Source organism: Corythoichthys intestinalis, chromosome 6, assembly GCF_030265065.1.
Source record: "Corythoichthys intestinalis isolate RoL2023-P3 chromosome 6, ASM3026506v1, whole genome shotgun sequence".
In the NCBI taxonomy this organism is placed as follows: domain Eukaryota; kingdom Metazoa; phylum Chordata; class Actinopteri; order Syngnathiformes; family Syngnathidae; genus Corythoichthys; species Corythoichthys intestinalis.
In genome coordinates, this window is record NC_080400.1 from 13964334 (window position 1) to 13991706 (window position 27373).

The following is a 27373-nucleotide window of genomic DNA, read 5'->3' on the forward strand; positions in this document are numbered from 1 at the left end:
CTCTGTATTGCGCTTTTGCTTGTGCGTGTGCACGAACGCCGTGGCGCCGGCCGCTTTTTCTTCTTGTCCTCCCGCTGCACGGCCGAGGCGCCGCCCTCTCCTGTTCCCTCTCCTTGTCAGAGAGGCGCGTCCATGTGAGAACAATATCCCACACACTCAGAAATATGTTTAACAAACTTTCCCAGCGTTATTTCGTTGTGTGAATGCTTTGATAATTCTCAAAAAAATATGTAGATTATTTAAACATTAAGAAAACTTGCCTTTTTTTCTGCCAACTCGAAGAAATGAAAATAAATTGCTGCTGCTGCGTTTTTTTCCGCGTCACTCAAAAAAAAAAAAATAAATAAATAAATAAATAAATAAAATGGAGAGCAGGCTCTCTGTATTGCGCTTTTGCTTGTGCGTGTGCACGAACGCCGTGGCGCCGGCCGCTTTTTCTTCTTGTCCTCCCGCTGCACGGCCGAGGCGCCGCCCTCTCCTGTTCCCTCTCCTTGTCAGAGAGGCGCGTCCATGTGAGAACAATATCCCACACACTCAGAAATATGTTTAACAAACTTTCCCAGCGTTATTTCGTTGTGTGAATGCTTTGATAATTCTAAAAAAAATATGTAGATTATTTAAACATTAAGAAAACTTGCCTTTTTTTCTGCCAACTCGAAGAAATGAAAATAAATTGCTGCTGCTGCGTTTTTTTCCGCGTCACTCAAAAAAAAAAAAAAAAATAAATAAATAAATAAATAAATAAAATGGAGAGCAGGCTCTCTGTATTGCGCTTTTGCTTGTGCGTGTGCACGAACGCCGTGGCGCCGGCCGCTTTTTCTTCTTGTCCTCCCGCTGCACGGCCGAGGCGCCGCCCTCTCCTGTTCCCTCTCCTTGTCAGAGAGGCGCGTCCATGTGAGAACAATATCCCACACACTCAGAAATATGTTTAACAAACTTTCCCAGCGTTATTTCGTTGTGTGAATGCTTTGATAATTCTAAAAAAAATATGTAGATTATTTAAACATTAAGAAAACTTGCGTTTTTATCTGCCAACTCGAAGAAATGAAAATAAATTGCTGCTGCTGCGTTTTTTCCGCGTCACTCAAAAAAAAAAAAAAAAAAAAAAAAAAAAAAAAATCGGGTTTTTCGGGCTCGGGCCTGCAAATCTAGTTAAGTGATCGAGCTCGGGCCGGGTCGGGCCTCAATACCAGCGGGCCATGTCGGGTCGGGCTGGATTTTTTAGGCCCGAACTAGGCTCTAATTTCTATGTGTGCATTGTTTTTTTTTTTGTTTTTTTTTTATTGTTACGCTAAGTCAGCCCAATTGACTTGCACTAGCTTAGCCACTCCGGAACCCTGAAACTTACAACTTACAAATAACTAACAAACTACACGGAATTTGTAGAAATCAACTCTACCGACTAATTAAACCCTCGCTAATTTGAAGATTAAGCCTGATGTAAAAAAAATTCTGAACTTCCCCTTTAATAATGTTCATCATTTTCCTCATACACGATTTTATAACTTCATACTTAGGATACAAGCAGTATATTCTTCAAATTCTAAGACTTTATTATGGTAATGCATTTTCAAGAATTGTATTTTTTCAAAAGGGTGAAGGCCTGTCAAGTAGCCACTCAAGTAGTTGTTGTTCTTTTGGATACTAACTTTTAAATTCTACTCCTCTGTTATTGATTAACCGGACGTCTTGAAAATTGGTAGCTATTTATATTTAGCATGTGCCAGTATCTTTCGATCGCCAATTTTTAAAAAATATTTTATATCAGGTTAATTAAATAATTGCGAACTTACAGTATATTTGCCCATACAATATAAAAAAATTAAACATGGTATTTTTGCAAGAACCTTATTTCAAGTGGTTCACGGATGGTTTCACACAACTGCTTTAAGTAACTATTAAGTTATGTAGTTAAATGAAAATTGCCTAAATGATTTAAGTAAGACTTAATAAACTACTTGAACAAGTTAAGCAATTCCTATTCAAACTCTTTATATGCAAGATGTGTAACCACATTTTTTTTTCTTAAGATGGGAGTGTTAGTTTTGAATATTCATTGTGATGTTGTTTGGATGAGTGGGGGACCCAAGTGCAGAACATGGGACTAAGTGGCAATTGTACCCTTCTGTTGCACTCGCGAGAGGTAACAGAGGGCTTTGCATCCCTTAAGTAAGCACAGAAATCAGCCTCACTGTAATGTGATTTTTCGACCGAACACACTCCAACTATTTACAGGCAGCACTACTTACAGTCGTGGTGTCACTTCACCCACAAGTCTTAGTGCCTGCTGGTTTTCTGACAAAAGCACTTAAACTGGGTGTGGCTGATTAACTCTCTGTGTCTGTGCCTGTGTTCAACTCACTTAATTGACACCACACCAAGACCGATCTTAACACTGCTAGTGTTAAAACAACACCCAAATGAAAGCCTATCAACCCTAAAATTATTTACACCAAAAAATCAACTCCACAGATTTTGCTGTGTACGGCAACCTCAGAGGGATAAAAGTCATATAATTTGTGCAATCAAGTCACATATACAGTATATAAGCAACTTTTTCATAAGTGTTTTAATTGACTGTCTTACATGATAAATACAACAATTGGTTCAGTAATTTGTAAAAACGCTAAGCTAATATGTATATACAATGAAAAAAAATCTAAAAATTAATTTAATTTAATCACGTTACATATATATTAGGCAATGCTTTTTCATAAGTGTTATAGTTGTGGTATAGTATAGTCTTACATAATTAATATAACAATGGAATCAGTAATGTGTACAAACACAAAGCTAATGTGTATATACAATGAAAAATACCTATTTAAAAGTTATAATCACTTTACGTGATTATTAAGCAATGCTTATTCATAAATGTTACAATTGACTCATTTACATATTAAATACAACAATGGATTCAGTTATGTCTAATGTGTATATAAAATGAAAAACATTTTAACATAAAAGTTAAAATAGTGCATGTGTATTTTTCTGAGTGTAGATTACCAGTTAGCAAGAAACGGGCATGCTCGCTTTTTGTCACAGCCTTCAGCCTATAGTGTCTTGCAGATAATTTTTTTTCCCACTTAAGAAGCATTTTTCATAGTTTTACTACTTTATTTACATAACGTACTACATTTTTATCATACGGAGTAATTACAACTTTTTTTCTTGTGTAATAAGAAAATCTCATTGATCATTGATTGAATCTCAAATTGATCTCATAATTCTGGAACTCTATCAATGAAATATTGTACTATTCTCTCAAATTCCATAACTTCATTCTCATGTTAGATTAATTTTCATTCTGTAAAGTTAAAACTTTATATTTTACAACCTAATTGAATCTAAATATTGCAACTTTTCGACTCATTCTGATGCTTTCGTCCCACAAATTTCTCACTTTTCTTTCTTCATATCACGGCAGGTTTGCCATTTCCAGCATTGATAGTTTCAAATTCCTGCAAAAAGTGTACATCCACACATTGCCGCAAATAGCGTCACAACTCATTACAAACACCACCAACGCAGAAAGAAGCAGAAGAGGCATCCCAAACTTCTTAAAGCCAAGTCTTAGTGGCTGCAGCGTTACTCACGGCCTCGGTCTCCTTTCCACCTCCAGCTGCCTTTGAATTTGCCCGGGGCGTCCCCCGGTGTACACCCCCCACTGTGCGCCCCGACTAACAGCAGCAGAAGAAGCAGCCTCCGCCTAGCCATGCCTCCAAGCCACTTGAGCTCACGACTGGGCTTCAATGGAAGCTGCTGTCATGTCTTTCGATCCGCAGGGCACTGGAATGAAGCCCTCATCCTCCTTGATGATCGGGTCCATCCCTCAGAGGGCAAAGTGGCTGTAAAAATCCAGCACTGGCATAATCCACTTTTTCTTTGAAGAATGCTCTGAGTGCTGGAAGTTGACCAGTACTTCTCAAGCAGAAGGCGACCAGGCGAGGTTTCGTGTGGATCCGAGTCCTCTCCTTGTTGCAGCTTGTCACTTGTCCCCGGGTGTCAAAAATAAATCACCACCGCGCAGCCTTGACTTTGAGAGCGAGCATGTGAGGAGACGGGCGTGGAGTAATTTCCCAAGTCCTTTTACACTGGCACACCCACAACGCACATACACGGATGGATTTTCATCATGTGAGTATGCACTCGCACACACTCACGGCAGTATGACTGGCTGTTAATGTGCAAGCAGTAAACCCCCTAATGGCTCTGAAAGAACATCACACATTACACAGCAGAGCGTCGGAAATGGCAACACTTACAGTGCTTCAAAGTGGCTCGTAAACAGAGGATGCAACATTAGGCGTAGGTGTACTGTCAACAATCTCATAGACATTAGTTGGAGGAAAACATGAGGAAAAGAAGAAAAGTCAATGCAACAACTCCAATTTTGTTACAATGACATGAGATCTCTTGGACAAGTTCTACTTTACAGGATCTCTGAAAAAAAAAAAAAATAGATGGACCTTAAAGTTCCTGTAACACAAAAAAATAGGGGTGGGAACCTCTCACTACCTCACGATACGATTTACGATACAAAGCGATATGTCGATACAACGATTATCGATACATTTCAGAAAATAATTCCAGGGTATACTACAAAACAACTGATAAACAGAAAGACAAGCTGTAATTTACCGAATATAACGCGCACTTTTTTCCCAAAATCAACTTGTAAAATCATGGTGCGCATTATAAACGGGCACATGGATGGAGACAGAAATATATACGTATATATATTATATACTGTATATATAAAAACCGATTTTTTTTTTTTTTATTGACATGGCCATGTTGTGTTGAAGAAACGTATGCAGCGATCCATTGCCGACCATTGCGGTACGTGACGTCACCATTTTGTTTCGGTAATACTTCACTCTGATCGGCCGAATGATTTCGTCTGTGTTAAATTCTGCTTTTTTCAGTCTTCATAAAGCACAGAATTTAGTTTCTTGAACTCATTTGAGTCAACTTTTATTGTAGCTCGGCAACTCAGACCATAACAAACGTAACAACACAGACTTCCTGTGTCTGTCAACTATATCTGTCCCCCGGGAAACTCAAACCCAAATAACAATAGTTCCTATTGTTACTGTCGTGTCGACAGCGATGAGCTCTCTCGGATTTCCGACTTACGTTCTCACTTTCATTTTACCGTATCAATCCATGGAAAAAACATTTATTCATCATGATGAAACGAGCAAGTTATACAGCAGCCTTTAAAAGAAAAGTCACATCTGTTTCGTTTTCTCCTAGATTCTGGTAAGTTGGAGAAGTTGTCAAATCATATTATTACCGTAAATATTTATTTATGGTAATGTTTTGAACTACCAATGTGCTATGCTTGTGCTGTGTTTTACCAGTCAGTAAAATGACATTTGTGTATCTGTACACGAGCTCTGTTTTCTTGTATTCTTCTATTTATTGGTGCTAAAATTAGGGTGCGCGTTATAAACGGGTACAATAATTTCCCCTAGATTTTACAAGTAAATTTGGGGTGCGCATTATACACGGGTGCACCTTATATTCGGGAAATTACGGTAGTTGATGTGTGCACGGAGGTGTTAGACTGTGCCAGTGATTTCTGTAAGTCTTTAGTAGACACTCTCGGGTACTTTTTTTATGAACATCCAGACTTTCAGAGATGGTTTTGTATCCTTTCCTAGCTTCATACAAATCAACAATCCTTGATCGCAGGTCTTCAGACAGCTCTTTGACTGAAGCCATGATGCACATCAGACAATGCTTCTCATCAGGACAATTCTTACCAGGTGTGTGTTTTATAGTGGGCAGGGCAGTTTTAAACCACAGTGATTGAGTACACTCCTGACTTAAATTGTTTGGTAAAAAATGGTGCCCATTGCTCTTTAAGTCTGTTTAGGCAGAGGGTCCACTTACGTACTTATTTTTTTCCCTTCTGTCATTGTTTGCATGCTATCCTCATTAAAATATGAAAACCTATACAAGTTTGAGTGGTTTTAGTTAAAGCAGACACTTTTTTTTTTATATCTGTGTGATTTTGACCGAAGATCAGATCACGTCTGATGGTGATATTATGCAGAAATGTGAGAAATTCCAAAAGGTTCAGATACTTTTTCATACCATTGTACATCCAATGTTCTTAAATAGTTAAAATTGAGGTTTTGCATTTAGATGTGAGGAAATGAGGGAAAACGGAAAATTAGGAGATGTGGTTGGCATTACTGGTGTTTTTGTTAATTGTTATTTTGTAAATCATTGAAATGTTTTTGAATGAGAATCAGTTTCTCATGCATGCCTTGTTACAGTAAGTGTAATGCAGTAGCCTAATGCATGTGTAAAACACGTTGGGTTTTATAGGCCAAAAGCAATTTTATTTGCATTTCTATGGTTTTAGGAGGTTTGACCCCCCCCCCCCCCCCCCCCCCATTCCCCTCAAAATAAAATAATTCTGGCTCAGTGGCAACCCTTATGTCAGGGAGTTCCGGCAAATTCTTGCCACTTTCACCCCTGATAAAATCTCCAAGGATGACATTTTACGAGAGCTACGAGGCTTTGTCGAAAAAACTCATAGAGTTTAAAGCATAGGCGGAGTTTGACTTTTGGGGCTGTGGGGGCACAACATGTTGATGACCCCTAAACACAGTGTCAGCAATTAAATCAACTTACAAGAATATTTATAATAATAAGATGACAATGAGCGTTTTTTGTTTCCCATCATTCTTGAGGGGAATTCTAAATCAGGCTACTTAGGCATTGAATATGGTACGCCCGCAGGTGTCATGCCAATGTAGTTACCTCAGTCAAAAATTGTATCCCCTGGGCGGAGGCATATGGAGGTAGATTTACAGTGCCTTGCAAAAGTATTCGGCCCCCTTGAACCTTGCAACCTTTCGCCACATTTCAGGCTTCAAACATAAAGATATAAAATTTTAATTTTTTGTCAAGAATCAACAACAAGTGGGACACAATCGTGAAGTGGAACAAAATTTATTGGGTAATTTAAACTTTTTTAACAAATAAAAAACTGAAAAGTGGGGCGTGCAATATTATTCGGCCCCCTTGCGTTAATACTTTGTAGCGCCACCTTTTGCTCCAATTACAGCTGCAAGTCGCTTGGGGTATGTTTCTATCAGTTTTGCACATCGAGAGACTGACATTCTTGCCCATTCTTCCTTGCAAAACAGCTCGAGCTCAGTGAGGTTGGATGGAGAGTTTTCGTGAACAGCAGTCTTCAGCTCTTTCCACAGATTCTCGATTGGATTCAGGTCTGGACTTTGACTTGGCCATTCTAACACCTGGATACGTTTATTTTTGAACCATTCCATTGTAGATATGGCTTTATGTTTTGGATCATTGTCCTGTCGGAAGATAAATCTCCGTCCCAGTCTCAGGTCTTGTGCAGATACCAACAGGTTTTCTTCCAGAATGTTCCTGTATTTGGCTGCATCAATCTTCCCGTCAATTTTAACCATCTTCCCTGTCCCTGCTGAAGAAAAGCAGGCCCAAACCATGATGCTGCCACCACCATGTTTGACAGTGGGGATGGTGTGTTCAGGGTGATGAGCTGTGTTGCTTTTACGCCAAACATATCGTTTTGCATTGTGTCCAAAAAGTTCAATTTTGGTTTCATCTGACCAGAGCACCTTCTTCCACATGTTTGGTGTGTCTCCCAGGTGGCTTGTGGCAAACTTTAAACGAGACTTTTTATGGATATCTTTGAGAAATGGCTTTCTTCTTGCCACTCTTCCATAAAGGCCAGATTTGTGCTGATTGTTGTCCTATGGACAGACTCTCCCACCTCAGCTGTAGATCTCTGCAGTTCATCTAGAGTGATCATGGGCCTCTTGGCTGCATCTCTGATCAGTTTTCTCCTTGTTTGAGAAGAAAGTTTGGAAGGACGGCCGGGTCTTGGTAGATTTGCAGTGGTCTGATGCTCCTTCCATTTCAATATGATGGCTTGCATAGTGCTCCTTGAGATGTTTAAAGCTTGGGAAATCTTTTTGTATCCAAATCCGGCTTTAAACTTCTCCACAACAGTATCTCGGACCTGCCTGGTGTGTTCCTTGGTTTTCATAATGCTCTCTGCACTTTAAACAGAACCCTGAGACTATCACAGAGCAGGTGCATTTATACGGAGACTTGATTACACACAGGTGGATTTTATTTATCATCATCGGTCATTTAGCACAACATTGGATCATTCAGAGATCCTCACTGAACTTCTGGAGTGAGTTTGCTGCACTGAAAGTAAAGGGGCCGAATAATATTGCACGCCCCACTTTTCAGTTTTTTATTTGTTAAAAAAGTTTAAATTATCCAATAAATGTTGTTCCACTTCACGATTGTGTCCCACTTGTTGTTGATTCTTGACAAATAATTAAATTTCATATCTTTATGTTTGAAGCCTGAAATGTGGCGAAAGATTGCAAGATTCAAGGGGGCCGAATACTTTTGCAAGGCACTGTATGTCTTTGTAATTCAATCAAAAAATGTTGCTTCTATAAAAAAAAAATGTGTTGGAATGCAAAAATAAATTTGAAACTCAAAAAAATGCACGTGAAAGCTATTTTTCTTTGATTGATTGATTTTTTTGTTGTTGTTGATTGAAGCAACTTTTTTGATTTATGTAATGTTGATTAGTGTTTGGGCCACATTTTGGCTATGACATTTTTGTCTATATTATTCAATCAAAAAATAAGTTTCTTTAAAAAAAAATATAGATTATCAGAAAGAAAATCACTTCAATCAAATAAGGAAAAATTTCAATCAAAAAACAAAAAAGTTTTTGAATGTGAAAAAATATTTGAGATTGAAAATTTTATCATTTGAACACTTAATTTTTCATTGAAAAAGTTTTCTTTGATTGAAGCAATCCTTTTTGTGTTTGGGCCATGTTATGACTAGGACATTTGTGTCTAAATCATTCAATCCCCAAAAAAGTTGATTCAATCAAAAAAAAAAAAAAAAAAATCAACCAAAGATAAAAATCATTTTTAAAAATATTTTTTTCCCCAATACATATTTTTAAATTATTTGCAAAGAATTTGCAAAGCAAATGGCCGTCTAAGGCAGGGGTCCCCATCTGCCGGGCCGCAGACCGGTACTGGTCCGTGACGCATTTGCTACCGGGCCGCATTAAAATAAAAATTTAATAACGACCGCATTCTGGCTGAATTAACCCTGTGCCCCTGCTTAACACACCAATATCCCTGTCTATTCTAGATATAATACTACGGGATAGATTAGATGTCGTCAAATCCATTGATTGGACTGCTAGTAGTACATCTTGTTTGTGTATATAATATATCCATGTGCGCTTGTCCTTGCTAATAACGTATTGCTAGGCCGCGGGCGCAGCACATTTGTTCCCGGAAATAATTAGCCCCCACACGAGCGAAGATGACTGGAAAACAGACGTCTTTGGAGATATTTTTACGGCGAAAAGGGCACCTGACGAGCTACAACCTTGAAGACCCATGAACTGCGAAGGAGTGGATTCGTGACCCGTTTGTGAATAAACCGAGGGATTCGAGCATGTCTGTGCAAAAGGAAGATCAACTTGTAGAGATCGCAAATGACGGCGACCTTATTAAACGTACATTTGAGACAACAACTCTACCGAGGTTCTGGATTAAAGTCATCCTGGAATATCCTGACATCGCTACAAGAGCATTGAAAACCTTGCTACAATTTCCAACATCGTATCTTTGTGAAGCGGGCTTCTTAATTAATGTTTAACGACAAGGCAAAGTCGTTAATGGTGAGAGCGGTGTGCAGTTGTTGTTTGCAGCTTACATGACAGGATGTATCTGAGGAGACCTTTTCTACAAGTCCTTCCACGATCAAACGTAAGTTAATATTCCTTTCTTTCAAGAAAGTTTGTAGTGTTTACTTTGGAATCGCTGCATTTGCGCATTTTGCGGCTATGTTTAACGTTGCGCGCATGCGCAGAACCGCATCATTGCCATTTTTGATGGGTTGCAAAATTTGTCAGAACACCGGTCCGTGAAAAAAAGAACCAAATAACACCGGTCCGTGGTGCAAAAAAGGTTGGGGACCCCTGGTCTAAGGTGCTCGAAAAATAATTTTGACCCATTATAAAAATATTTTTTTGTTTGTTAATTTAATTCATTTTTTTGTTGCTGTTTTATTGCTTTACAACTTTTATATATATATAGGAAAGTGAATTACATGCAATGACACTTTTCGGCCACCAGGCGGGCTGGCACCCCTGGCCCCCCCTTAAAATCCGCTTATGGGTAGCTCGCTGGTTGAATGTCGGATAGGAAATGATCGCCGCCTGGCTTTTGGCTGCTGACAGCTAATGGGATTGTTTGGCAGTGCATTTGGTTTTATTTTGCGAAAAAAGGAATAGAAACTCAGTTACTGGCGACCTGCAAAACGTCACTGAGTCTCTTTTGTTGCTCCCTCTGGCATACAAGCGACAACCCCCCCCCACCCCCCACACACACGGCATAAAGACTATTTTAGTAAGGACAAGCTCAGCAAGTCTGCGTTTAGAGTTACATTGCTCGTTTCCTGCGGCTGTTGGAGGGGGAGGCAGGTAGGTGCAGGTTACTATGTGAAAGTGAAGGTCGTGCCTCTTTTGTCATTCACACTCACTATGTTCCTCAAGTCCCTGCGGTGCAACCCTCTCAATGGCCAAAGTGTACAATGTCATTACATAGTAAATAGTGTACCTAGAAAATGTACGAACAAACCTCAACAAGACATAAATGATTTTACAATCCATTTTTCCAATGTGCTAAATGATTTTGGAGTCTGATGCTGCTTCTCTGTGAATTGCATGATTGGAAACAATTTTGCAACTGCTCACCTACCATCTGATGGCAGCAGGCCACCAGTTTAGCTAATTCAAATTCCACATTCAAAGTTTCTGAAAGAAACCGTATTAACTTGATAAAGCCAATCCATGTTCCCCTGCTGTTTACAAAAGACCAAAACAAGTTCCCAGTTATATGACCCTTAAAGTGCCTGTGACACGAAAAAGCATGTTTATTTCACAATACACGCGGGATTTTATGCTCCTGAATGAAATGGACCGCTTGGATGTGTGTGGAAGCGATCGCTATATTTATTTAGTTTGTTTTAATTCCGCGCCATGAAAATGAGTGACTTCCGGCAACAGTCTCGAGTTGAGAAAGAGGGCGCTGTGACGTGTATGGAGGAAGGAGTCCTCTTCACTATACAGCCATACTGTTGTATGAGAAGGACTAAGGATTCAGTGATTTTGCGGATTAATACGTTTATTTTTCGCATCACGCCAGCCAAACGGCTGCAGAAAAATCTTGCTGTAAGAGGGATAGGCGTGTGCGCCTTTTTGGGGTTTCAAAAAGTTCCCATTCACGGTTGATATTGGCCAAAACAAGCCCTACTACTGTGGGACCATTGGACTTACCAGAAAGTGAGTAAACATCATGTTTTGTATTATGTCAAATACTGGGACCATTTTAATATGTAGGTGGCTTGCAATTTGGGGCTGACATGCTCCTTGCCCCCTCGGCAGCTTGTCACACATCTCCCCGCCGGGAGAGAACTATACTCGGCTTATTCCCCTCTTCTTGTGCCCGGTGTTCTGTCAAATTTGAGTTAAAAATAGCAGCGAATACAGCGATTACAAAGTAAACACTACAAACTTTCTTTAAATAAAGGACTACTTACGTTTGATCATGGATGTGCATGTAAAAAGTTCTCCTCATATACATTAGCTGCAGATGTTAGCTGCACAACAACTGCAGCAGCTCTGTAGTAGCAGGTGAACAAGCTGTAAATTGCTCTCCGCTGGGCGGTTTGCCGATCGGCGAAGACAATCGACAACCCAGTCGTCATGTGAAATGATCCAGGCTAGTTACAGTGGGGTATATAAGTATTTAGTCAACCACTAATTGTGCAAGTTCTCCCGCTTGAAAATATTAGAGAGGCCTGTAATTGTCAACATGAGTAAACCTCAACCATGAGACAGAATGTGGGAAAAAAAAAAAAAAACAGAAAATCACATTGTTTGATTTTTAAAGAATCTATTTGCAAATCATGGTGGAAAATAAGTATTTGGTCGATACCAAAAGTTCATCTCAATACTTTGTTATGTACCCTTTGTTGGCAATAACGGAGCCCAAACATTTTCTGTAACTCGTCACAAGCTTTTCACACACTGTTGCTGGTATTTTGGCCCATTCCTCCATGCAGATCTCCTCTAGAGCAGTGATGTTTTGGGGCTGTCGTTGGGCAACACAGACTTTCAACTCCCTCCTCACCCCGTGGCGTCAAAATGATAACAAGAACGGTGAGCAAAAATCAATCAAAACATATATTTTCAACCAAAAAAAAAAAAAAGTCGCTTCAATCAAAAAAAAAAAAAAAAAAGCAAAAATAAATTTGAAACTCAAAAAAATGCATGCAAAAGCTATTTTTCTTTGATTTTTTTTGTTTGTTGATTTTTATTTTATTTTATTTTATTTTATTTATTTATTTATTTTTGTCTTGAAGCAACTTTTTTGATTGAAGTCATGTTGATTTGTGTTTGGGCCACATTTTGGCTAGGATATTATTGTCATTATTCAATCAAAAAATAAGTTGCTTCAAAAAAATATATAAATTCATTCATTCATTCATTCATTTTCCATGCCGCATTTCCTCACGAGGGTCGCGGAGGTGCTGGAGCCTATCCCAGCCAACTACGGGCAGTAGGCAGGGGACACCCTGAACTGGTTGCCAGCCAATCGCAAAAAATCACTTCAATCAAAAAAAGAAAAAATTCAATGATGGTAAAAGTTTTTGAATGTGAAAAAATATTTGCGATTGAAAAATTTGCATTTGATCACTTAATTTTTCATTGAAAAAGTTTTCTTTGATTGAAGCAATCCTTTTTGTGTTTGGGCCATATTATCGGTAGTACATTTCTGTCTAAATCAGCTAATCCCCAAAAAAGTTCCTTCAATCCAAAAAAAATATATATTTTCAATCAAAGAAAAAAAATCATTTGAAAAAAAATATATATATATATTTATATATATATATTTTTTTATTATTAAATTTATTAGGATCATGGAAGCTTCCACTTGGGGAAAATATATACATACAGTATCCTGTATATACATAATATAATAAAAATATACAGTACTGTGCAAAAGTTTTAGGTAGGTGTCCTGCCTAAAACTTTTGCACAGTACTGTATATATTCTTTTTATTGTGTGTGTTTGTTTGTTTGTTTGTTTGTTTTAATTTATATGCAAAGCAAATGTTCGAGAAATAATTTTGACCCATTATAAAATATATATATATATATATATTTTTTTTGTTCATTTCATTCATTTTTGTTGCAGTTTTATTGCTTTACAACTTTTATATACATAGGAAAGTTAATTACATGCAAGGACACTTTTCAGCCAAATCCGCTTATGACTAAACATCTCTCTGTTTATTAAGCATGTTGCTGTGTGCTACATGGAATTATCATAACAGTCTGGGAGGAGCCCAGTTTTATTTTTTTCTCAATTGATAGTTAACTCGTTCAGTGCCATTGATGGTAAGAGGCGTCGAATCGTTTGACACTTTTCATCGTTCTGCTGTGAAGTTGTCAGTTTGTAGACAGTTTGTATCTTGGCAGCGAATATTAAAATTCTTTGCCAACCCTCCCACTTTTACAACTTCAATGTCTGTACAATGCCATGACATACAGATCATACATTATCAAGCGCCATAAGAGCAACTCACTATGATGACATACTTTTTTTGCACCTGTCACTTGGGAATGTACACAGGAAGTACTGCTTTCCCATCCTCTAACCCCTGGACCACAAAACAAGGAGCACACGCTTGCAAGTGACCGAACAAATTCTTCCATTACACGATGAGCCATTCAATCAGCACGGCAGCACCACCCACACCTTCAGCCTCTATTTGTCTTCTGCCCTGACACACATGCTCGCACAATGGGCCACTACAATCAATGAGAAGTCACAGGGGCAACCTGGCTGAAGGTTAATGTGTGCAGGGAGAAAAGATGTGATCACTTAAAGGCGCAGAGGTACAGACCTTCAACACAGTCACCAGCAAAAGTAATGAAATAAAGTGGTTATAGGATGTTCGTACAACTAATATTCGATGCTCTGCTTACATTCTTTCAGTACCATTGACAATGATAAATGTCCAATCATGTGGCTCTTTTCATTGTTTGGCTGTGAAGTGAAATGAGTTCGTTACTAGTAGATGTCCAATCCGTTTGAACTGGTTTACTAAGCACACTGTTGTGAATAAATAGACAATGTGAGGATAATAGTTTTCGACAAGACAAGATGAGAGTAAATGTTGCCAAATTTCGATGTTAAGGTAGCATTGATAGTTTTGCTTTTAAGTAAAGTGATCAATTTTTGTCATGCTTTAAATTTTAGATAAATAAAATCTGCCTGTAATATTAATGATTATACTGATAAATACATACAAATATATATGTGAGACCCCCAATTTGGCCAAATTTGAAAATTGGTCTATATGCATGTATGATACATCATTGGAAAGCTTAAAATCTCAATTTTCTGGGGGAAGAAAAATGTTGAACTGGAGGGCATTTTATTTATTTTTTTGAAACAGCAAAACCCTAACTGGAAGTAAAAGCATGGGAGTGCATAATTAAAGACGCCACGATTTTAACGAGATATTATCGCGTACTTACCTCTTTTCAATCCCAAAACTCCATTTAGCATGTATCACTGAATGTAAAGACACAGCTGTGAATGGCCACAGCTGGATTTCTGGAGGATTTTATGGGTGAAACATGGTAATATAACAAGGGTCGCGAGGCAGAAACCGCAGACATCAAGGAGTGGTGGAGATTTTCTTTTTTATATAACTTTTTTTTTTTTTTCTCAATTTTTCTCAATTTTTTTTTTTTTTTCTGATTGATTATTTATCATCTAACATATCGGGGAAAAAGTTACAGTAACAAATAAAAATAAAAAAAATACAATTAAGCGATAGTTATGAGGTAGATATCCGTGACTTATTTACAGACACCATTTTTTTCATTGTGACGTAATTTGTTCAAAAGTTTATAATATGAGAGTGAATAGTTTTTCAGTCTTTTTTTTTTTTTTTTTTAAACCAAATATTAGACATCAATTAATATTCTAAGCTAAAAATGACATTTTGAATAATAAATATAATTAATTACCTTCTTTTTATGGCAGACATATTGTTCTATCAAACACAACAGTTTTTTTGGCTTAAAGTACAGCAGTTTATTTTAAAAAAGGGGTGCAAGAGCAGAAACCTCTTTTTCAGCCTTTTCTGTGTTGTATATATAGAACCCTCAAGCTCCCAGGCCTCTGGTAGAGGACCCAAGCTTGAAAGGAGGGACCATACCGCCCAGGTGGGCAAGACGACGATTTATATATTATCTATGTATATAAATATATATATATATATATATATATATATATATATATATATATATATATATATATATATTAGGGCTGTCAAAATTATCGCGTTAACGGCCGTTAATTAATTTTTTAATTAATCACGTTAAAATATTTGACGCAATTAACGCTGATGCCCCGCTCAGACAGATTTAAATGACAGTACAGTGAAATGCTCACTTGTTGTTTTTTTATGGAGTTTTGCCGCCCTCTGCTGGCGCTTGGGTGCGACTGATTTTATAGGCTTCAGCACCCATGAGCATTGTGTAAGTAATTATTGACATCAACAATGGCGGGTTACTAGTTTATTTATAATTTTACAAATTTTATTAAAACGAAAACATTAAGAGGGGTTTTAATATAAAATTTCCATAACTTGTAGTAACATTTTTCTTTTAAGAACTACAAGTCTTTCTATCCATGGATCGCTTTAACAGAATGTTAATAATGTTAATGCCATCTTGTTGATTTATTGTTATAATAAACAAATGCAGTCCTTATGTACCGTATGTTGAATGTATATATCCATCTTGTCCATCTTTCCATTCCAACAATAATTTACAGAAAAATATTGCATATTTTATAGATGGTTTGAATTGCGATTAATTGCGATTAATTATGATTAATTAATTTTTAAGCTGTAATTAACTCAATTAAAAATTTTAATCTTTTGACAGCCCTAATATATATATGTATATATGTATATTTGTTTAATATATAAGTATCATATGCATTATCCATATTGTTTGTTTTGAAAACTAAACAAATATTTTGTACTAAAAAATATTTACCTATGCTTAGTCATTTTATTTGTATTTTTAATTATTCGAGGGGAACAATTTCTCAGTTATTATCATATGTAATCTAATTCATGAAAGACTGTCAAATGACATCGCTGTTGTTATTCAACTTTATTTAGAATTTCAGACTTTTTTTTATACAGTCGATTTGGTTGTCTTTGTAGATTTTAAATTATTTTGAGTCCTAGTTTGAATCCTAGTCCTCTACGTTGCACTTATTATAAAATAGTTTACAGCAGTGGCGCAGTTTAAAAATGAGATGTCCACTAGAGGTCAGTATTGCATTCAGTTGGAGACTTCAGCTTCATATGACTTCAGGGGGACGCAATTTTTGCCTACAGTCGATTACACACATTATGGAAACTGACTTTGCTTGTATATATATTAAATAATAATAATAATAATTGACTCCGCTATGGCCTGCTTGCTCGCCATCAACTCCTATTTCTAATTCAATTCTATTAGCACAGCACTTTTGAAATAGGCACAGAAAAAGAGGTAGATGGTGGGGTTAAAATATAGGCAGGCGGACTGATTAAACTGCACTCATATTAATTGTCTTCTTGTTTACTTGCTTTTAATCAATTTACACTTGCTCCAATTCCATCCAGTTGCCATTCACAACATATGCAGTGACGTGAATGGCCAACAGATGGCAGTGACGCCACTCATAGATGGAAACGAGTGAGGATGGGGTGGTGTATGTCCACCGCCCCTCCCACCCTCTTTGCCTCCCTTGCAGTTGTGCCAGACAAAAGGCCCCCGCAGCATCATCCTTCTCTTGTAGTTTCAATGGGACTAATTACAGCGTCCTTCATCATCTTCACCGCTAAAGAAATATTAATACTAAAAGTACAACATGCACGGTTTACTAATCCCCTTTTCCTACTTCATGGTAATTTACTTATAATCCTGTTGAGCCCACTAATGCAAGATTCCGCTTCATCAAACTTAAATTAAACATGTCTATAATGTTTGCAAACAATAGGTGCTTAGGAGCAAGACGAATCATTGCGTAGAGGCCAAAAGTGTATTTTACTAAATATTAGATTTTTTTTTTTTTTTTTTTTTTTTTTTTTTTACATGGAGGGGAAAAAGCATCTGAAATCATCCAGTGGACCTGTGGCTAATGGGGATAAATGCTAGAACGCTAGTATGGTAAATGCTAGTGATAGGGGAAAATATTACATGATGCTTTTGTGATGTATGATTGCTTCTGTGACATAGATTGTAACAACTTCTATTGTTTTTCACCTTGTTCCCATAGTTAGGAGACGCGCTTGAGAATCTCACGAGATAACTTGTTTTGACACACCTGAGTCCCATAGTTACATGCCTGGGTCCCATAGAGATAACTTGTTTTGCACCCATAATATTTACCATTTGTTGGCATCTGTTGCAGCACAGCTCATTTGTCCTATGTGAAAAGCCCTTTTTCAAGGGGGCTGACCCAAAAGTAGCTTAAATGTTTGTGATTGGACGGGGCCGCGCCGCTCGGGGGCGAAAGTTGGCCTCTCCGCCTCCGACGGGTGCGTCCCTACAAAAGCCGAATATTTCCGGGCGACCACTGAAATCTGCCAGCGGGTCACGTACGGATCGCCTGGCCTTTGTCCTTTTGCCGCTTTACTTGAGTGTTGTTGGCTTCCCACTCGTTTGTCACGGTAAGCGATTTTCATTTCTAAGGGACAACCAGTTATGCTGTAAAGTAACGCGGGGATTCTGAGATTGACAAACACAAATCTAGCATCACGCTACCATTTGTTTGCTTGTTTTTGATATAATAAATAAATAATACAATAAATCTCATTTCTGCATTTTCTAATCAATAAACATCGTCTATTGAGCAAACGTGTGCCTGTTACTGATTCACCGCGAACCTGGAAATTTCGGAAAACAGCTAGTATGTTGATTGACAACCAGTAGGCTATACTTGATTATACTTGATTAACTTATCTGGGTTTTGCACTGATTTATGCCTGTTATTAACTGGTAAATTTTTGCTCTGCATTTTAGCACTGACATGACCTCATACTGCTGTGGAATCTTTGTTGTACATATGTCCAAAACTGTGTCAATGTTCACACAAGGTATTAAAGGGTATTTATTTTATGGGTTTTGCACTTTACCAACTTAGCTGCATGAGATGCTCCAAACAAAGTTTCGTTGTGCTTTTAGTAACAATGACAATAAATATTCTGAATCTATGTGTAGATATATTTATGTATTCCCACACATTTGTCCTTTCATATTATCAGGAACGTCATAATGGCATATTTTCGACTGAAACGTGACAAATATTCAAACTATGCCAAATAGAGTAAAGTAGGATTTTCATCTTTATGGAGCATTCTTAGTTTTTCCCACCAGAAACTTCACGTTGCGTGCAATAAACAGGAGTACAGAAACAAAAAGCTTCAAGAGAGCTCGCGGATTAGCACTACAAGGTTAGTAAAAGAAGCAGAGTCATCATATGGAAATGAAGATGGTGATGATGCCGTCGGCCTCGCTGTGATTAATGGAGCTATTTTCTTAGCGCAGCTTGCTGAGCAGGCCACCACTTGGCCCCCATTACGCCTCCGCGATGCCATTCGTCAGGCCAGATACCAGCGGTGTAGTGTTTGCGCATCTTTTTTTTTTTTTGCCTGATTTATGAGTTTTCATGTTTGAAACGCCAGAAAGATTGGGGAGGGCGGGGAGGCGGCAAACTACTGTCCGCGGGCTATCTACGGTCCACTGTCCAGTTTTAATTGGCCCGCAGCAAATGAAAATATCAATAAATATGGCCTGCACAAGAAGCTAAATTCAGCCTACTGTACAGTATATTATTTTGCTCTTCTCAGCTTTAACAGTAGTTTAAGCCAATGAAACAGTACCTTTCCATTAGCTTAGGGGGTCAAAATATGACAATATATTGAAATCAATGAAAAAAACGGTAGAATTTCAGTATTTTGTTTACATAAATTTATATTTAAAAAAATAATTATATCATGTAATAAATCAAGCTATCTCGGTAAGTTTTATATTAGGGCTGTCAAACGATTACAATTTTAAATTGAGTTAATCACAGCTTAAAAATGAATTAATCGTAATTAATCGCAATTCAAACCATCTCTAAAATATGCCATATTTTTCTGTAAACTATTGTTGGAATGGAAAGATATGACAAGACGGATATATACATTCAACATACTGTACATAAGTACTGTATTTGTTTATTATAACAATAACTCAACAAGATGGCAATAACATTATTAACATTCTCTTAAAGCGAACCATGGATAGAAAGACGTAGTTCTTAAAATACAAATGTTAGTACAAGTTATAGAAATTTTATATTAAAACCCCTCTTAATGTTTGTAAAATTTTCAATCAAAAAATAAACTAGCAGCTCGCAATGGTTGATATCAATAATTACACCATGCTCACTCCCCAAACCCATAAAATCATTTGGACCCAAGCGCCAGAAGAGGGTGCCAAACACCAAAAAAACAAGTAACAAGCGGACATTACACTGCTGTCATTGTAATCTGTTTGAGCGGGGCATGTGTGTTAATTGCGTCAAATATTTTAACTATTTTAACTATATTTTAATTTTAAATATTTTTTTATTTTTTGTTTTTTAAGTAATGATAATAATAATAATAATAATAATAATAATAATGACCAAGCGAGATGATTGGCTTGGTTATAACACAATTTTAGTTTAAATGCTTTACAACATTTACTTTAATCATTGTTGTATAGGGAATATTGTGATGAACTATTTCCATCAATTCCTACAGGGCAAATACACAGACAACATTCCCTCCGTTTAGAGGCGTATGCAAATGCACTGTTAAATTTCATTTTTCAAATCCCTTTAATCAGGAGCGGGGGAATAAAGCCAGCTGGTAGGAACCCGTGTTAGGATGTAATTAAGCATCTGATTGAATTTTCAGAGCCCAGCAAAAGTGTGCATGCCAAGACGAAGCACCAGGAGGGGGTGGCGGAAGATAGACATGGACTGCGAGCGGTGGGGGCAGTCTTGTACACCAGATTGAGTGTTTGGGGAAAGAGAGTGGAGCGGCAGGGGGTGGGCGATTGTAGACGACGGCGGGGGACCTGGACCTCGAGGCGGGCCTGAAATTTTCTCGCATGCGTGAACAGCGATCAGACGAGGATTTTTATACACGACTGAGGGAGCTCCCGCGTCAATCATCTTCTGGCTGCCGTGGAAACATATGCTGCCGGGAAAACTGGCAACAACGGCGTCGTGCTGGAAGCAAACATGTTGACAAAAAAAAAAAGATTGGAGAAGAAGCATTTTGTTCTTGGGGTAGTCATTTTGCTATCAGGACATATTAGCCAATAGCTTATTTGAGCCAACAGAGGACGCTGTGATGAACAAAATTTTTTAAAATGTTTTTTTTTTATTTAAACTGGGGCTGTCAAACGATTAAAATTTTTAATCGAGTTAATTACAGCTTAAAAATTAATTAATCGTAATTTAATCGCAATTAATCGCAATTCAAACCATCTATAAAATATGCCATATTTTTCTGTAAATTATATATATATATTCTGTAAAATAAATTGTTGGAATGGAAAGATAAGACACAAGATGGATATATGCATTCAACATACGGTACATAAGGACTGTAGTGGGCATTTCACTCTACTGTCATTTAAATCTGTCCATGCTGTCCTCACTCCAAAGCGTCTACTTTTTCCAAAGCTAGACAGCTAGTGAACGACGCCTTAATAATCAGACTTCTTCCTTTTTCATCTGATTTATTAATAAAATGGCCTCAAACCATTGTCCTCTTTAGACCGTAGTAAAACTACAAAAAAAATGTACACAAGCATTGCATTAGCAACAACGTTAGCTTAGAATGCTATACAGGTTCACTAAACATAAACAAAAAGCGTCTCATACAAAAAATATAACATTTCGCTTACTAACATAACATGCACATTCTTTACAACAACCGTACTTACGGACAAATCTTGTCCAAGGATCATATAAGCACAACATTACAACGTAGGCATCAGCCCGAGACGTCGTGCAGCCATATTGAACTGGCAAGAAAGCAATAAACCATGTCGCAAAGCGACCACAAGAGTTCGCTGTTAGACAGCACAAAAAATCTTGCTGTAAAACTTACCAAAAGACAGAATACTGTCTGAGCGGGACATGTGCGTTAATTGCGTCAAATATTTTAACGTGATTAATTAAAAAAATCAATTACCGCACGTTAACGCGATAATTTTGACAGCCCTAATTTAAACTTTTTTTTTTTTTTTTTAGCTAGACACCAACAAATGCCTTTATTCTAAATATATATAGCTTTGGTATAAATTAAAATGCCTCCCCACCTACCTCCTCAAGAGAATAAAAAAAAACAAAACATAAATGTTGTGTGTGTTCACAATTTTCCATATTCTGCAATAAAGTGCACAAAGGTTTGGGACTTGGGAAGATTTTTTGACAATTTCAGCAATATGTCAATTGTGATTACAAAAAAATGAGGGTGGATGAAATAATCAGGAAAAAAAATAACTGATAACAAACTGATATTTTGATATTTGAGCTGTATGTTGCAAAATATTTAAAATATTTATTTATTTATATATTTATTTTAAAATAAAGTGTAAAACTTTAAACTACTGTAAATCTCTTTAAATGTCCTTTGTTACAAAACTTAATATGGTCATTAATATCAAGACAAAATAAAACAAAGTAAACAAGGTACCGGTAACTTTAATTAGATTGATAGGTTTATCATACATATATCAAACACAAATTAAAGAATTATCTAAACGTAAAAGCATTTCTGATGGTATTTTGGAAAAATATTTATCGTAATTAGGGCTGTCAAACGATTACAACTTTTAATCGAGTTAATCACAGCTTAGAAATTAATTAATTGTAATTAATTGGAATTCAAACCATGTCTAAAATATGCCATATTTTTCTTTTGGAATGGAAAGATAAGACACAAGACGGATATATACATTCAACATATTGTACATCAGTACTGTATTTGTTTATTGAAACAATAAATCCACAAGATGGAATTAACATTATTAACATTCTTTCTGTTGAAGGGATCCACAGATAGAAAGACTTGTAGTTCTTAAAAGATAAATGTTAGTACAAGTCATAGAAATGTTATATTAAAACCCCTCTTAATGTTTTCGTTTTAATAAAATTTGTAAAATTTTCAATCAAAAAATAAACTAGTAGCCCGCCATTGTTGATGTCAATAATTACTTACACAATGCTCATGGGTGCTGAAGCCTATAAAATCAGTCGCACCCAAGCGCCAGCAGAGGGCAGCAAAACTCCATAAAACACAATTCACACAAATCATTTTATATTAAAACCTCTCAATGTTTTCGTTTTAATAACATTTTTAAAATTTTCAATTAAAAAAAAAAAAAAAACTAGTATCTCGCCATTGTTGACATTGCCAAGCAGTGACGTCACATGGGCTACCGTTCTTCCACAGTGTTTTTAACTACGTAAGGTAGTGATTGAAATACACCACAAGGTGTCAATGGCGAGTTTTAAATTACTTAGAAATCAAGCCAATGAGTGTGTTTTGTCCCTCAACTGACGCCATAGTTCCCTGTTTACTGGTTTATCCATTGTACTTCACGGTCATTGAGTGCTGGCTTCACAACGAACGAGACCTCTGATAGTTTGTACGTATATTGTGACTAAATATTGCCATCCAGTGTAGCTAAACGAGAGCTAAACGAAATGTTTGAATAGTTTGTCCAAAGTCTGAGTAAGTTTTATGGGTATTTTGCATAGCTATTTTGATTGGGATTGCCAGTTCTCTTTGCATTGTTGTTTAACTGTGTGAGAATAGGGCCTCAATAATACAGATTGAAGCGCTTTTCTTTTTGTGAACATTATTTTTTTTTTGAGTGATAGGAATATTTTTTTGTTGTGCTTTCACTAAATGATGCATATGTTTGTTGTGAAGGAGTTGCCGAAGCTTATGCCGATAAACGGCGCTGTCCAATGAACGCCTGTGCCCGCTCGCCTTCCTCTGCCTCTTAGCTCTAAATGTGCAAAAAACGACGTCTATGTAATCCGTTAGTGGCAATGCATGAGCGGGTGATTCCGCGCATGCGTTAAATGCGTCAAATATTTTAACGTGATTAGTTTAAAAAATTAATTACCGCCCGTTAACGCGATGAATTTGACAGCACTAATTGTAATATATATAATATTATTATTATTTCAATCAACATTAATACTTTTCTGTATTTAAGGAATAATATCCGTTGAGCAATCACTTAAAATGGCAACAATTTAATTTATTACTTAAATATTTATTTTTTCCTTTTCCGTTTGAAATAAAAAAAATATTTAATATAAATAAACATTCTTAGGTCTAGAATGATTTTTTTTTTAAATACCTATTTGTAGAGAAAATATTTGTTCATAATTTATTTTTTAATTATTTTTTTTATTAAAAAAATAAAAACACTAGATGGACTGTAGTTATTTTGTTGTTTTGGTAACACTTTCTTTGACAGTGGCATCATGAGATCGTCATAATTATCACAAGACACTGTTATGAGCATTAATGAATGCTTATCACAGATGCCATTAACTGTCATCCAGCAAATTTTGTCACTCACTCCATTTTTGCCAAGTCCGCATTGTTTACATCTATTCAAAAGTGATGTCATTTGTCGAATGACACTTAATGATATTTTCCATAGGCATCCATCAATACTCACACCAGTGTCTTAACAGTGTTGTGACTCCACTGTCAAATAAAGTGTTAACATTGCAGTGTTTTTTTCCCTCTCCCAGGCAGATTATAATATTTCACAAATTCCCCACAGCATGTTTGCTATCTTTGGTCAAACATCGCAAAACGACTACAAGAGATGCGTGTGCATATGCATTGAAAATCTAATGGCATGCATTGCATTCCACTTAAAAAAAAAAAAAAAAAGGCAGCCTTCCATTCTCTATCAAAGGAGAGACAACAATAAAATCCAGTGTGCAGAAGAGTGGAGAGCTGTCACACTAGTTTAGCCAGACCGGGATGTAGAAAAGATCCATTACTGAGGCTCTTTCATCACTTCTATTGTACACCAGCTGGCAGGAGTGGAGTTGGGGGAGGGAAGCAAAGCCAGACAAAGACAGGTGACGCAATTGGACAGGTCGAGATGCGCATCTCGCCGTCCTATCCTGTTTGTCCTTCACCTTTGCATCGACGCAGCATCCCCGCCCTCCACATCTGCTCCAACAAGGATTCACACCAGGGCCGATTCACCAAAGGCTTTAAAGATAGGCAAAACATGGTGCAACTAGTGCCAGAACAAACATTAGAGATGATCATTTTAATACCAGCAGGACAATTAGTTTGACTGGAGGGAGAGAAAAGTAAACTGCATAACGTACAAAAAATTGTCAGGAAAAAGCAATAAAACAGCTGAACTAAATAGGGGTTAATCTTAAACAATTTGAATGGTGTGCTGGTTTGTGCTGACTCCTGTTAATAGGAGTTTGAATGTGAATGGTTGAGTCTGAACACAACTACATCAAAGTTACAAAAGAATATCAGTTGTTTATTGTTTGTAATGCTAGAAAAAAACTATTGTGTTCATTTTGGATTAGGTGTATCTACTATATATAATTACTACAGAGGTAATGGCGTTTATTTTCGTGTTTTTTTTAATATATACTAGGGCTGTCAAACGATAAAATTTTTTAATCGAGTTAATCACAGCTTAAAAATTAATTAATCGTAACTAATCGCAATTAATCGCAATTCAAACCATCTCTAAAATATGCCATATTTTTCTGTAAATTATTGTTGGAATGGAAAGATAAGACACAAGATGGATATATACATTCAACATGCGGTACATAAGGACTGTATTTGTTTATTATAACAAATCAACAAGATGGCATTAACATTATTAACATTCTGATAAAGCGATCCATGGATAGAAAGACTTGTAGTTCTTAAAAGATAAATGTTAGTACAAGTCATAGAAATGTTATATTAAAACCCCTCTTAATGTTTTCGTTTTAATAAAATTTGTAAAATTTTCAATTAAAAAAATAAACTAGTAGCCCGCCATTGTTGATGTCAATAATTACTTACACAATGCTCATGGGTGCTGAAGCCTATAAAATCAGTCGCACCCAAGCGCCAGCAGAGGGCAGCAAAACTCCATAAAACACAATTAACAAGTGGGCAGTTCACTGTACTGTCATTTACTGTAAATCTATCTGAGCGGGGCATGTGCGTTAATTGCGTCAAATATTTTAACGTGATTAATTTAAAAAATTAATTACCGCCCGTTAACGCGATAATTTTGACAGCCCTAATACATATATATATATATAATATAAACATATATATATATATATATATATATTAGTCATTATTAATTGTTTTGTTTAGTTTTTTTTCAAAATGCATTTTTCCATCCAGAGTGAGGGGGCACACTTTAAATATATTAAAGTGATATAGGCATCTTTGAGTGAACTTCGAGTAAAATTCAAGTATCTTGAGGCCGGGCTGAGTGTCCTCTTTTTTGGAAATCAAAATATGGTCACCCTAGAATAGGGCAAAATAAGATGTTGAAAAAATAGGAGAAACAATGGTATCAGAAACAAAACAGCTCAAAAAAGCAAATTTCTGAATTAAAATGAATCATTTTAACCCAAGAACAAAGCTCTCATTTCTCCATCACCGCAAACTCTAACTACCAAAACGGCACTTGAAAACAAACAATCACGTGTACAAAATAATGTCTGCCGATAGAAGCCATCCATCCATCCATTATCTTCCGCTTAGTCCGGGGTCGGTCGCGGGGGCAGCAGCTTTAGCAGGGAAGCCCAGACTTCCCTCTCCCCAGCCACTTCAGCCAGCTCCTCCGGCGGGATTCCAAGGCGTTCCCAGGCCAGCCGAGTGACATAGTCTCTCCAGTGTGTCCTGGGTCGACCCCGGGGCCTCCCGCCGGTGGGACATGCCCGGAACACCTCTCCAGGGAGGCGTCCAGGAGGCATTCGAACCAGATGCCCGAGCCACCTCAACTAGCTCCTCTCAACGCGGAGGAGTAGTGGCTCGACACCAAGCCCCTCCCGGATGACCAAGCTTCTCACCCTATCTCTAAGGGAGAGTCCGGACACCCTGCGGAGGAAACTCATTTCGGCCGCTTGTATCCGGGATCTTGTTCTTTCGGTCACGACCCACAGCTCGTGACCATAGGTGAGGGTAGGAACGTAGATCAACCGGTAAATCGAGAGCTTCGCCTTTTGGCTCAGCTCCTTCTTCACCACAACGGACCGGTGCAGAGTCCGCATCACTGCAGACGCTGCACCGATCCACCTGTCAATCTCCCGCTCCCTCCTACCCTCACTCGTGAACAAGACCCCAAGATACTTGAACTCCTCCACTTGGGGCAGGATCTCCTCCCCGACCCAGAGAGGGTATGCCACCCTTTTCCGGCTGAGGACCATGGTCTCGGATTTGGAGGTGCTGATCTTCATCCCAACCGCTTCACACTCGGCTGCGAACCGCCCCAATGGGAGTTGGAGGTCACGGCTTGATGAAGCCAACAGCACCACATCATCTGCAAAAAGCAGAGATGAAATGCTGAGACCACCAAACCGGACACCCTCAACGCTTCGGCTGCGCCTAGAAATTCTGTCCATAAAAATTATGAACAGAATCGGTGACAAAGGGCAGCCTTGGCGGAGTCCAATCCTCACTGAGAACGAATTCGACTTACTGCCGACAATGCGGACCTGACTCAGACACCGGTCGTACAGGGACCGAACAGCCCTTACCAAGGGGCTCGGCACCCCGTACTCCCGGAGCACCCTCCACAGGACTCCCCTAGGCACACGGTCGAACGCCTTCTCCAAATCCACAAAACACATGTAGACTGGTTGGGCGAACTCCCATGCACCCTCAAGGACCCTGCCGAGGGTGTAGAGCTGGTCCACTGTTCCACGGCCGGGACGAAAACCACACTGCTCCTCCTGAATCCGAGATTCGACTTCCCGACGGACCCTCCTCTCCAGCACCCCTGAACAGACTTTACCGGGGAGGCTGAGGAGTGTGATCCCTCTATAATTGGAACACACCCTCCGGTCCCCCTTTTTGAGAAGAGGGACCACCA

General features: G+C 37.8%; 1 protein-coding gene across 4 annotated transcripts in view; it reads right to left on the reverse strand.

The window, feature by feature from the left end:
- The window catches only part of LOC130917793 (roundabout homolog 1-like), a 621696-nt gene that overhangs the window by 465733 nt on the left and 128590 nt on the right, over nt 1–27373 (reverse strand). Inside the window, exon 1 of one of the 4 annotated variants that reach the window (XM_057839494.1) lies at nt 3597–4085. The exons of 2 other annotated variants lie outside the window; for them this stretch is intronic. In XM_057839494.1, coding sequence (XP_057695477.1) covers nt 3597–3717 — 121 coding nt within the window. In that variant the 5' untranslated portion in view covers nt 3718–4085. Of the gene's footprint in view, nt 1–3596; nt 4086–27373 lie in introns of those variants that run through there. One more of the 4 variants, XM_057839490.1, reaches the window with a different exon arrangement.